General features: G+C 42.7%; 1 protein-coding gene across 1 annotated transcript in view; it reads left to right on the forward strand.

Moving 5' to 3' along the window:
* LOC138605460 (cadherin-22) overlaps window positions 1-13,543 on the forward strand; it is a 97,361-nt gene that overhangs the window by 37,598 nt on the left and 46,220 nt on the right. Inside the window, exons 4-7 of the mRNA XM_069677733.1 lie at window positions 704-871; window positions 4,441-4,622; window positions 6,038-6,294; window positions 11,197-11,333. Of these exons, the coding sequence (XP_069533834.1) occupies window positions 704-871; window positions 4,441-4,622; window positions 6,038-6,294; window positions 11,197-11,333 (744 nt within the window). The remainder of the gene's footprint in view (window positions 1-703; window positions 872-4,440; window positions 4,623-6,037; window positions 6,295-11,196; window positions 11,334-13,543) is intronic.

Genomic DNA, 13,543 nt, shown 5'->3' on the forward strand with positions numbered 1-13,543 from the left:
GTTACAACCGGAGCCGACCGTGGACGTCACACATGCAGCACTGTCTGGATATCTGGGAAGTGTGCTCCTGCAATTACAGTTTGTCACCACTGGTGGCGCCAAAGAGAACGAAACTGAGATCTTCGAGGTTACCACTTTATTGATTACAAGACCACTTTTAAGAAGCAAGACGAGCATGGCTTACCTAAATCGACAGCCTGCTTCTAAGTGACCTCTGTCTCTTTTAAAATGCAACAGAATGTGCACTCCAGGTTAGATTAAGCCATTGAAGCTCTCTGTGTGCCTTTTAACTCACCCCCTACATTATATCACTTTATCTATGTCCCTCCTTTGCTCTTTGGAAATCCTCTTCTCAGATTTGATTGCACTCCCACCCACCATGAAAGTACGGTAATGCTGTTCAGGGTGGCTGAGGCATGCCTTAATATAGCTGAGCTGTAAAGGAATGTATGCACAGAGGAGCAAATATGACACAAGCTCTTCCATCCAGCCAGTAGGAGGGGGTGAAACAGAAAGTGCTGCACTTGTGTCTCTAATAATATAGTGCTCAGCAGAACTTGATTTTCAGCTCAAGAGGGGAATTATTGTTGTTAAATGGAATAAGTGCTAACCACAGATGTAACCTTTCCAACTTCCTGCTCTCTCTATCTCTCCATCCCTCCGTCTTTCTCATTCAATCCCTCCTCAATCCCTCTGTCATTAGGGATCATCATGACAGCGGTGGCCGATTTGGACCGTGAGACGCAGGATCGTTACGAGTTGGTCGTCAAGGCAACAGACATGGCAGGACAACTGGGCGGTCTCTCTGGCTCCACCACGGTGACCATAGTGATCACGGACGTTAATGACAACCCGCCGCGCTTCCCACAGAGTGAGTCTCTCCTGCGCATTATCGTACTTTAGACAGAAGAGAGAAACAGTGAGATACAGGAGGAGAGGAAATGAAAAGAGAGTCAGAAATGACTGAGAGGGAAAAAAGACACAGGTGAGTGTGAAGAAAGGGAGGAAAAATAATGAGGAAAGTGAAGGCCAAGACATAAAAACACTTAGAAGATGATAAAAGACTTACAATATGGTTTGCAACCTGCAAGCCGCTGACATCAAAAAGCAATGGCAGCATCAGCGACCGTACAGAAAATCACCTCCGTTAAATTTATGGGCCTATCAAACCTTCAGCCTATAACAGAGTAGTCTATCAAATATGGAGAACCGATGCTCGTTTGATCATTCTTTTAGCAAGGCTCAAGAGTAGACTCAATCAATACAGCTGATTGTTCGCTCTTTGTAATGTTAAGGATTTATGATGGTCCGTGCTTTAGGGGCTGAATATCTTTCACCGCACGCATGTGCAACAGGTACCGTAGAGTTCAAACTTAAGCTAATACTGGATTCTTTCTCACCCATAGAGATGAGTAATAAGAGACGTGGATGTAGCCAACATGAGGTCGCTCGTTGGTTTGAGGAAAAAGCGGGGGTATTATGCTCATTCCAAGCTTCATATCTCACACATAATTTACAGTTAAAAAAACATAATTTCTCTCACCCTGCTGCTCTGTGCAGGCCCTCATACAGCCTCTGCCTGAGACGACTCAGTCTGTTCTGTGCCTTTAAGAAACCCCGCCCCTACAAGTCCACTTTCTTCTGATTGGCCAGCTCTTTGCCTTTGTGTAGAAAAAAACTGTGTGAAATCTGGCGTTCACAGCAGCCTGCAGACTGAGCTCAGGAGCCTGGGGATTACTCCAACTTACTTTGACCTACAGATCTGAAACTTCACCCACGTTTAGTCTGAACATCCAACATTGTAACATTATATACATGTTAAAATGTGAAACAGCAGAATACCGCCTCTTTAAAGATGACTCGAAACAAGCCACTTAGACCATTAACTCAGAAGGAAAGGTTTACTGAACTGATAAATCAAGTGAGATTGTTTTTTCTCATAGATTTCTCTACAATCAGACTTCTTTTTGAAACCAGTGTCTCCCCCTGCTGGCCAGGGAACGTCCGCATCAGCTTTACTTATGAAACCAGAGGCTACATCCACTTCTCAGTCTGTGATCTCACATCACCACTAAAACATTTTAGTCGGTTGAAAGATTTCCTTCTTTAAAGCCACAGATAAAATTTCTGGTTTACTTTTTAACATGGATATCTCAGCGTGGATAATCTAGCCTAGGCTCTCCCTCTCGTGATTCTTTTCACCTCATTTGTAGCCACAGAGCGTCTCTCCATCATCCATGTGGCTGTGTCTGATTCAGAGGGATCTGCACACGCCCCTTAACCAGTCCAACCAGTTACAGGAATGCCTTGCTTGTATTTTGACGGACAGACGAGACGCACAGTGGATTCTGATTGTCTAACAGCTCCACCACTAACATTTTAGGCTCATCTTGTCTAAAACTAAGTCGTCAGAGTTTTCATTATCAATGATCTCTGTGTAGCTCTTCAGAATCAGAATCAAGTTTAGGATTTGACTTGATGTTTAAGTGCAGAACAATAAACACGGAAGTAGAATAAAAACAAGTAAAAAGCTAATAAACAGTCGTACTCCTACTGTCAGACAAAACAATGCTCCGCGGCGCCATCTTGGAACGCTGGAAGTCGAACATTAAAAAAGTAAATGTAAAAGAATATTTCACTGGCACCTAATGTGGTCGTCACATTACTGACATATCAACCTGCTAAATACTAATAAATAGTTCTAAGTTTGATGAATAAAAGAGTATGTGCGCTCTTGATCTCACTCAAACTTTTCCATCCTCTTCTTTCGGGGTTAAACCACAACACTATTACTTTGGTTACAGCTGGAGGAACACCATCTGACAGCATGGTTGATTGTATTTGATATGTCTCCACACACCTTTTCTTATTTCTCTTTAATTCCTTTTTCATCTCAGTAAATCATATTTATCCAGCCGGGGGGATAAACCCCGCAGGATTGCACATCTCCGCTGCATGGGATGGGGAATACATGGAGCTTTTTAAAAGCAGCTTAATAAATAAGATGCAAAGGAAGATGACAAACTGTACATGTGAGGGCTTTGAGCTTCCCTTTGGGAACAATAAAGTTTTATCTCCTTACTTTTATCTTTTTATCTTGTTCATTATGAAGTGTGACAGAGCTCATATATTTAATGCAGTGTGTTCAGTCATTCGAAATATAACTTTATATTACAGATTGAATGTGTCAGTAGAGGTACATTTTATCGTATACTTGATTATTCACACAGCCTACTTGATATAAAACAGGCTTTATTATTTCACATTTTTATTAATTCAATTATAATAAAGCTTTTTTTATTTAGTTTTACATTTTTGTAATTAGAATATAAAGTAAGTTTAGTGTGAATTTGATTCTGATTTGCATATAAGAAGGACTCGTGTCATGATAAAAATTATTGTAGTTGGAGAAAGATACATTTTTTTGTACCCTCGTTTTCATGTGAATCACATGATCCCTAATCTCTATTTACAGATTCTACATAGAAGTGTTCTGGTTTCTGTTTGTACTACACTTGTAGTCCGAGTTATATTGGCCAATCACGTATCAGCAGGCTGAGGCGTACGTGGGAAAAACACATCCCATTAGCGTCATCTGACAACAATTTACCTTCTTTTTCATCTTATTAATCTCTATAAACAGACATCTGCAGCAAGCCAACAATCTGCTCTCGATCTAAAATTTAACTTAGATAAATTCCCTTGACGCTGTGTCACGAAAGCCGTTCAGATTTCCCGACTTCCTCGAATGCATCAGAAATGATCGATCCAACCTCCTTTCAACAAACGAGGATTTTAAGTAGTTTTCTTCTCCTCTTGAGGACGGATGCTTCATTTTTACAAATCTGCATCATGATGAAATTTCGACAAAGGCAAGACCTGTTAAGTAAAGTCGATCACAAGAAAAAATGTTTCTTTTGCTGTTACAATGCAGCACGCGGAAAAGGAAGTCTTGAGTGGAAGTCGTTTATCGCTGACTGCTGGCTACACGCCCGACATGTTCACCGTTGTCCCCAGAGGCTGTATCGTCATCAGACTATAGCTGATGGGATCAGAGATTGCATGATCCTGTAACTGCCTGATATCTATTTGTTCTTTAATTTTAGTCCCATCCCAACTTCCTTTTCTCCATTACAATACTCCTCTTTTTCCATGCTTTATCTTTGTTACTTTCTCATCTCTTCCTCCGCCCACTTTTCTGCTTCTTGTCTTGCTATCTATCCATCTCTTCTACCGATATCCTCACATCCCACCTCCACCCCCCCACACAGCTATCTCTCTTCATCCCTGCTCCACTGCTGTCTCCTGTGGTGTTTACTACGCCATCATTCACTGTGCTTTTTTGTCACTTCATATGTCTGTGCTAAACCTAACTCTTCCTATCTCTCGTTTCATCTGCTCATATGATTACCGCCTCCGGCCACCTACACCATGTACCAGAGATGTACCAGTTTTCAGTGTCAGAGGGGGCGGCTGTCGGGACACCGGTCGGACGCGTCATCGCCACGGATGCAGACATGGGAGACAACACGGACATGAGCTACCTGATCAAAGAGGGCGGCGAGCTGTTCAAGGTCACCACAGATGTTGAGACACAGGAGGCTGTCGTCGCCGTCAAAAAGGTACACGTCACTGAAAGTATTGCAGTACTTATGATGTTTTCCGTTGAGAGTATATTCACTGGATTTTTAAATACTTACTTTGTCTGGTGATTCAGACCCTTATTTTCCACATGGTGACACTAATAAGCTTAACCCCGCTAATCTTAACAGATGACCCACATGTGACGATATGTAATCATAGATTTAACAGTTTTGTTCCTGTAGTGTGTGGAGAGCAGCGATATGACCCAAATAGCACACCACACACTAACACATTCACCAACAACCAGAGTCCGACTCTCACAGCTGGAAATCTCACTAAATCTCTGGCGGTCAAACGAGACTTCAGGAAACAAACATGGCGGACGAAATTGCTTCCCCATTGGCTATCTTTTGGTTCCACGTGATGATCCACAGGCTGCGTGCTCAGCTGTCATCGGGGTTCCCCCCCACACAACAGGATAACGGAATCGTAAATATTGAACATGTTTAATATTTATGATTTGAAATAGGTGCGGCCACAGCGTTCTTCCAAGCAGATCGGGGGAAGTAAAATCACTCGTAACATCCCTCACACCACAGGAGCATGTGGAGAGATCCTCTTTAGAACCATCCCTAGAACCATAGTGTGTACCCCGCTTTAGCAAAGGGTCAATGTAAATCACATGATGGCTACTGAATGCTGAAGAGGGATGACTGGAAATCAGATAAGCTACCAAAAACAGGTTACATTTCCTGTTCTCTTTTACCAAATCTTTTTATTTCAAGCACTTCTGTCCTTCGCATCTTTGGCAAAATATTATGAAAAGTAATGAAAATCTGGACAAGGACTCACAAAAGGACTGAGCCCTTTCTGGTTAAGTTTGAACCAAGTAGCTAACTCTGACAGCTCTCAGGCCCTGTTCAGACACAGACACAGACATGGAGATGATTTGTCCCTGACCCCAGGTGCTTTCACAGCACAGTTTCTCCTCATGTTGTCCTTTGCAGTCTGAAGAAAAAGAACACAGAACGTATGCTGCAGTATGTTTTCATTAAACTGTATAAACACTAGAAGATGTCTTTCCTGCTAGACACAATGTTCTGAATGGGGCCTACATGCAGAATGAACATGAATGCGCAGCAGTGTTTCTGTTCAATAAACCGCCAATAATGTGGCGGTCTGAATCATTTTAGCTTCCACTGGAGATAGCATGGTGGCTAGCTGGTGCTGCAATGACAATAATAGCATGAAAGGAAAGAAAGAAGTCAGCTTGAACAAGAGGGTTTCCTGCACACTGATGCATTGGCTCAGAGCCCCTATTGATGGCAGGAATCGATATTTCAGCAGTCTATTGTTGTTCATTAGTTTTGTTGCAGTAAAGGTTCTGGCCATCAGTGTTTTGTGTTATTTTAAGCAGCTAAATCTGGAATGACTTTGTTTGTTTTTCTTCCAGCCGTTGGACTTTGAGAGCAAGCGTACACACAATGTGGTGGTGGAGGCCGTGAACAAGCATGTTGACCCCCGCTTTGTGGACCTGGGCTCCTTCCGAGACCAGACTATCGTCCGGGTCAGCGTGTCGGACATAGACGAGCCGCCTATCTTCCTACCGGCAGAGGGCTCCATCATGGAGGTGCAGGAGGATGCCAAAGTGGGAGCGCTGGTTGGCATCGTCACAGCCAAGGATCCAGATGTGAAGAATAAACCTGTCAGGTACGGCAAAGGGATCGAACGCCAACTTCACACAGAACAAAAAATGCATTATATTATATATTATGTTGTGAATTTATATTAGGGCTGCACTGTACATCATTGAACAATCGCAATGTGCGCATGTGCAAGAGTCACATCTCAGGACGTGCGGTGGTGAAGCAAACAAGCTGCTACTTTTTTGTTGCTTGGTGCAAAACAAACTTGCCAGTTTCTCGTCTCCCATCACTAATCTACAGGAAAAGTCTGTTATCACATCGCTGCAGCTCTTCACCGGAGCACAGAGTGAACTGACCCCTGTGCAGCAGTCTGTGTGTCTCCTGCCTGTAAGGTGTAAACAAGCACCAGACAGTGCAGCCATCACAGATCATGAAGGTGGGATGATCGAGGCAGACGCCCTGTTACGCAAGGTAGCTTATAAGTAAGTGTATTCCCGTTAATAACAGCACCTCATCCCGGGCTTTTAACGCTGTGGCTACATAAACAGACCGTTAACGGAGCGGCTACACCCGCAGCGCACACGCTGCGAAGTTGTGTGTGCCAGGACAGGAAGTAGGAGACGATGAGCTTTGGTTATAAAAAGATCAAAAAGTCACTGAGCTGATGTCGCCGAATAAAAACAAACATTTGAACACGATTAGTTTGGTTCAACTTCAACAATGGGTGGAGGTTGGAGCGTTTCAACTGGTGGCGTCAACAAGACAACAGGTTCAAGAGGTTCAACAGCGGGAGCTACAGCAGACGGTTCGATAGCAGTCGGAGGTGTTGGAGTCTCAGTTTCAGAGGGCAGAGGTGGAGCTAAAGCTGCTGGGGGCAGCTCGACAGGTGGAGGTAGGACAATAGGTTAGAGATGATATGACATGGTATGATGACATACAGTAACGTAACTGCAGCCCATATGTCTATTTGTAGGAAACGTGTCGCTCCACCTGTACTCTCTACTTTTTCATAGTCTTCGCTGAACCAAGTGTGGTTCAAATAATAAGTATAAATGTTAATTTTTTTTATGGACATGAAAACACACTGCGTTGATCTGGTATAATTTCCTGTATTTTTTAAAATCACAATAAATATCACAAACAAAAAGTTATTGCAATGTTATTTTTTTCCATTTCCGTGCAGCCCTAATGTTCTGTAAATCTGAGGTACTTGTTTTGACAGACATAAGGTGTGTCCTAGCTTAAACTCACATGAGTTACATGTTACTCTACCATGTGTTTTGAGAATCCCAAACTGTGATTGGTTGTTATTGTCGAGTCTGTTGAAACACTGATTTAACACAGTGACGATTGTGATGGTCCGTGCTGGAAAACAAGTTACATTAAAGCTCCTGTGAGGAGTTTTTCTCTGGTTATAAAACAAACTGATATTAATTCTGATGTCTCTATATGACCTACAAAAGCCAAAAAGACCATCAGCGCCAAGATTGATTATTTCTACATAGTTATTTTTAATGCCTGAAACTGCTGGCCGGGGGGTAGGTGTCAGATGAAGCGATTAACTGCACGGCGCCTTTGTTTACATTTTCCAGGGCGGAAATTTAAAGTACATATGACTGTTAAAGAAAGCAGGATGAGATGTTTTATTGAAAAACACCACTTTAGCACAAACAGGACAAAATCAGCAAAGAGATAAGAGGTACGGCTTTGTCCACAGGGGGCGCCAAAATCAACACAAACAGAATGTTCCTCACAGCAGCTTTAATGCAGAGTGGTTCTTTAAAGGAACGTTTTTTTCTCTATATGGACTCTAAAGAACTCGAGTTGTTCTGGTGTACATACAATAATACGTTTGCTATAAATTACATATATTTTGGCTGTGTTAAAAACATGGCAACAGCAAGTAGCCTAATAAAATGTATCAACAGAAATGTACAAAGCAAACAGCGTTACAGAGCCACTGCAGCACTGCAATGTGGGCAGCTCACTGCATCCTGCATATACTGTGCTTTACTTCTGTAGAGCCATTTATTCCAGTACAATTTGTACTATGAAAAAAAATCTTTTTAAAGAACTATATCTCACTCGCCTTAATAGATACACATGTAGCTGATGGGCAAAAAGAGACAAAACTATATTTTTAACGATTCCTCTTGAAGATGGAGCGAAAGCTGAAGCAAAGTGTGAGCGGTGGGGCCTGTACAATGGATGAAGCTGTTCTGTACATCTCCTTTTTCTCTCTGATCTCCGTGTGTGATAAAACACAACATCATCTGATAATCTGAACCAAGGTCTGTGCTTTATATGTTCTCAGAAGAGCAATCGCAGCGTGAGGGGGGAATGTAGATAAGGGCTTAGACAGTCTCACTGACAGAGTACACAGCGACACACGCAGCGGCTGTGCAAATTACCCCGATTAAAAATGCATGAGGCTCGGAGTTCCAGGTGTAATAAAGTACAACACAATGGCAGCGCTGTCGTTCACCGTTGTGTTGACAGCCCGGAGCTGAGAGTGTGTGATACGTGTGCGAGCATATATGAGTGAGTGTGCATGCATGTGTTTGACTAAGTGGATGGGTAAGTGAGTGAAAGGGGAGGAGAGAGAGAGACTGGCCAGGAGCCACCTACTGGGTTGAGTTAGCGAGCTCATGGCCTCTGGCATTAGGCAACACACTCTCTTTGAACTCTGCATTTTAATGAACTCTTAGTGGTGAGGTTTTAGAGCAAAATGTGTATTCACTGTGGCTCTGATCAGCCAGACCACCTGTTATTGTTGAGGGATCCATTCTGCCACAGTGAAACACGCTGCAAATGGAACCAGTCCTCGTGCGAAAACAAAGTAAATCAGACAAACAAGGAATTATTCAGGTTATCAAACAGCTTGTAGAGAACCGAGCTGCAGCTGTCAAAAAATGCTCTGATACAGGAAACAAGCTTAAACAATGATTCTCCTGTTGAAAGGACATAAATACTTGTTTCCCATATGAAAGGAAAGAACCATGTGTGCAGCAGCCAAGTTAGTGTGTTTTGATGCAGACAGATTTTGATGGAAACGAAGGGTTTTTCTTTGTGATGATGTGAGACTATGTGTGTGTTTACATGCAAAGGGGTTGTTAAGAGACCTAAAACCGAAATGTACTGAAAACCGAATGTTATTTTTTCTGTAGAACAGTAACGATGTTCGGGGTGGTTTGGACAAGGATGGGCAATTACTTGTTACTTATTTGATTTTGGACTGTCGTGCTGCCAAATCTGTCGTCTGACTCAAAGAAAAGAAAAGATGAAATGAGATATCGTGCAGCACATTCTGAGGTTTGCTGAAGGAGAGAGGAATCATTCTTGAATGTGTATGCTGGATACAAATGTCAATGGAAGATGTAATAGACCAATCTAATCAGCATCCTAAGTAGGATGCATGCTAATGTCTGCATGCACATGCACGCACATACACATACATAGCCTACGTGTGTGTGTATTTGCGTGCATGCTTATCACACGCCTGTGTGGGAGTCATTTCATGTGAAGCCAAATTCTCATTTCAAACCCAACTTATCTCCATGGCATTGTATGGAAATCTAGTTATACAGGCTGCAACTCAGTGGGAGAGTGGGTGGTCTCTCAATCGGAAGATTGGGGGTTCGATCCCTGACTGCTACAGTCCACAGCTGTGTCCCAATCCAGAAGCTGTATCCGTCGGAGACGCTATGGCCGAACTGAAATGAGACGGTCTGCTCTACGGAGGATTTCCTGTTTGCGTCACCAGCTGTTCCCGCCCTTACCCCTGCTCCTGTCGCTTAGCAACAGGTAGCCGGTGTAACTAACGTCACATAACTTAAACATGTGTAACGCTAGCTTTCTGACTGAAGTTGAAACCAAAAAGTTTATTCTTCGACCGCGTCTGAGTCCGCAATGAATCTCGGGATACCTTGGGCTGCGAAGGATGCACCCGATGGATCCTTCGTGGCCATGAAAAAGGAGGACGCGTTTGTCGGTCGCATCTGAAGGAGTCTTCGAATTGGGACAGCTGCAGCCCCTGGATGGACACGGCTCACATGCTGAAGTATCCTTGGGCAAGACATTGGACCCCAAATACTTACTTACTTATGAATGTGCATAGATCCTGATTGGAGATTGGCATGTAGTGTAAAAGCGCTGTGAGAAACGCACTTTAAATAAGTACAGTCCATTTACAATGACTTATAGTTCAATTATCAGAATCAATTTCATTTATTGACACTCGCTGACATGAACCAAATACAAATGCAAATGTAATTCTCCACCCGCACTATATTTTAAATGAATGCGTGATCAGAAGCCCATTTAATCCATGTGCTGTTCTCAGTTTAACATATGGTTCTCTAAACATGTTTTAAATCCACAACATGTGACCGCCGTTCTCATGAGACCTGGGAGAACGCTGGCTGCTGGCATGTTTGTCAGAGAGGCCTTAAGAGCCTCTAATGCCCTTGGTACTTTATTATGGGTTATGTGGGCATGAGTAAGGCAGCCAGCTGTGTGTGAGTGTGTGTGTGTGTGTGTGATGGGGGAGAGGAAGTAAGAACAAAGAAACCTTTCAGCGGATTTTTTGTTGACTCACCGATCTTTTCAGAGCGCCAAGAACCCCCAAAGAAGGAACGATGCATTTGTGGTTTTTCTAGAGTGCACAATGAAAATTTAATGTTGATTTTCTTCCTCTGAATAGAGTCGCTGTATAGCTGCTTGCAGTTAAGGGACACGTAGCTATTAGGGTCACAGAACCTGCGACAAGTCTCCAGGAAATGGCTTTAAACTATAATTAGCTAAACTCTGGTCCCTTGTGTAACAGTTGTTATTATTCAGTTGAGCCAGAAGTCCTTGTGAAGCTATTAAGAAAAATATACCTAAATTAAACTGCTTCGTTCACCCAGCTCTCTCCTGCTTACACTTGCTGCTGCTATTGTCTTATTTTCTGTGTCTGCTGTTCCAGATTCTCCATCGATCGCAGCACAGACCAGGAGATGATCTTCCATATTGATCCCGATTCGGGTGCCATCACGTTGGGCAAGATTTTGGACCGAGAGACGGCAGGCTGGCACAACATCACAGTGAAGGCTGTAGAAGCAGGTACATTGCTTCCAATATTACCTTGAGCTTATCACACATTGAATTTGTACATTTTCGTTCTGCTGGGAAGAGTGTGAAATATTTTTTTATTTCCTGGTGACTTTTTCACCTCGCCAAAAAGTTCCTGAAACTTCTCTGTGCAAATCCATCTCAACAAGTTTGTATAATTAACTCCAGCAGCTACAATCTGAGCAGAAATCAGGAGATAAAGAGGCTTGTTGTGACACTTTCAGTCCGCGCGTGACTTGTGGATCTGAACATGTCAAAACAAAGCCTTGTAGAAATGTGCCATCAAGGTAACAGCCATATAAGAGCAATGAAAGGAACAAATAAATAAAACTCTCACAAGTGAAGTTAGTCTCGCAGCTTCGTACTGCTCCTTCTGAAACCAGTGAGAAGATGAAGGAGACGATGACAAACTGAGGGGCTAATTTAAAGCAAAAAAAAAACAGCCCATTTTTTAAAAGAATAAAGTTAAATTTGCTCCGCGCCTGCCCACTGATGGAAACTGTACAAGTTGAATAAGCTGTCCGACATTATCCGACTCCCACCAGGGGTGATAAGGGGTGACAGACAACCTCAAACTGCTGTGCATCATTAGCTACCAAAGCTTTTGGCACATTTTCAGCAGCGGACTGTTGTGGCTTTTAGCTTTGACACAGACAGGGAGTAAGAAAACGATGCACCGTGGCAGAACAGCACTTAAATGGACACAAGATTTTATTGTTAACAGAATGCATCATCTAAGAACAAGATACAGGAAGTCATTGGATGAGATGCATAACTCACTTCTGTGAGGGTCGTTAGAGTCTAAGAAGTTAAAATGTAAAAAAACATTATGTAATTTTGTTGAATCTATCCGTGAGCAGTGTAGTTTCACACGCTGCAGGATACACAGCTGCTCACCGGCCACTTCATTAGGTACAAATCTAATGTAACCCAATACACCAGCTCAGCCATAAGATTTGCTTTTGTAGTGTACAGGCTTTTTTCTCAGCTGTCACAGAGGTGCTAATTCAATGATATTTCAGCGCCAGGCTCATAATTGATGGCGGGTCTGCACTGAGCTGCAGAGGTGTTTCTAACACTCTGGCCCCCTCATGTACGTAAGTAGGGAGGACAAACAATTAGAGACACATCTCAATATAATGTAGTTCAGTACAACACCACCTTTAACTACCGCCCCAGTAATATCATTGAATTTACACACTTCAGACTCAACAACAACTAAACTTGATAAAAGCAGAACTGTGTTTGAACTGTGTTGAACTGATTAGATAGTACAGGCGTACCTAATGAAGCGGCCGCTGAGTGTGCAGTATAAATAATGTATGTATCCCTTAACTTGAAATAGTGAATATTGGTCACAATCATCACAAACACTACTTATATAAATCATAATACATACACTATGGCCTAAAGATTGAAGTTGCCTGCCACAGGAGCTTTACTGATCGTCACTGAGAGCATCACTCCGTATTTCTAAATGTTCTTTCATGCTTTAGGTTGTAGAAAGTCCTCTTTTACTCTACTGGCATCGGTATCGGTGCATTCCCAGTTCTTAGTCATACCGGTCATGGTAATTCAAAGTTTAATCCTAAAGGAAACTGGACTTGGTTGAAGTTCTTGAAGACGTTTTGCCTCTCATCAGGAAGGCTTTTTGAACTTTGAATTTGCAAGTATTTGCAAAAACAAGTTTATACACGGAGAACAAATCCATGTCCGATGGTACGACCACACTGGCAATGAGAGGTCAGACAGAGACAAAGAAACCTCTGAGCAACAGTTTAAAGAGCAGCGCCAGTCGTGTTTTAAGACACATAAAATGCTCTGCTTGAAATAATAAATCGTGTCTGATATGGTTTTTTCTGCAAAATACGTTTAAGTACCTCCCGAGGCTTCTCCTGATTCTCCCTCATTAAAAATTCCTGACTCTGCACAGGCCCCGCCCACTATGTACTAAACAAAACACGTCTCTGCCATCGTTTAGTAGCAACTTGTTGAAACTTTGCTAGCTTGAAATGTAGTAATTAGCAGTAGTAACGTTAACGTTAGTAGTCAGTCATGAGTTTGCAAAAATTACGCTGATGGTTACAGCTGGCTCGCCAGAAGTGGTTGCCATAGGTTACACATAACGATACGCATAGCGTCACCCTGTCCATTAACGGGATTGGCTCCTTAGGTTTGAGACGTCACAAACCTGCCAATCA

The sequence above is a fragment of the Semicossyphus pulcher genome, unplaced genomic scaffold (genome assembly GCF_022749685.1).
Source record: "Semicossyphus pulcher isolate SPU_LCO1_2020_fin unplaced genomic scaffold, fSemPul1.0.p SCAF_3, whole genome shotgun sequence".
In the NCBI taxonomy this organism is placed as follows: domain Eukaryota; kingdom Metazoa; phylum Chordata; class Actinopteri; order Labriformes; family Labridae; genus Semicossyphus; species Semicossyphus pulcher.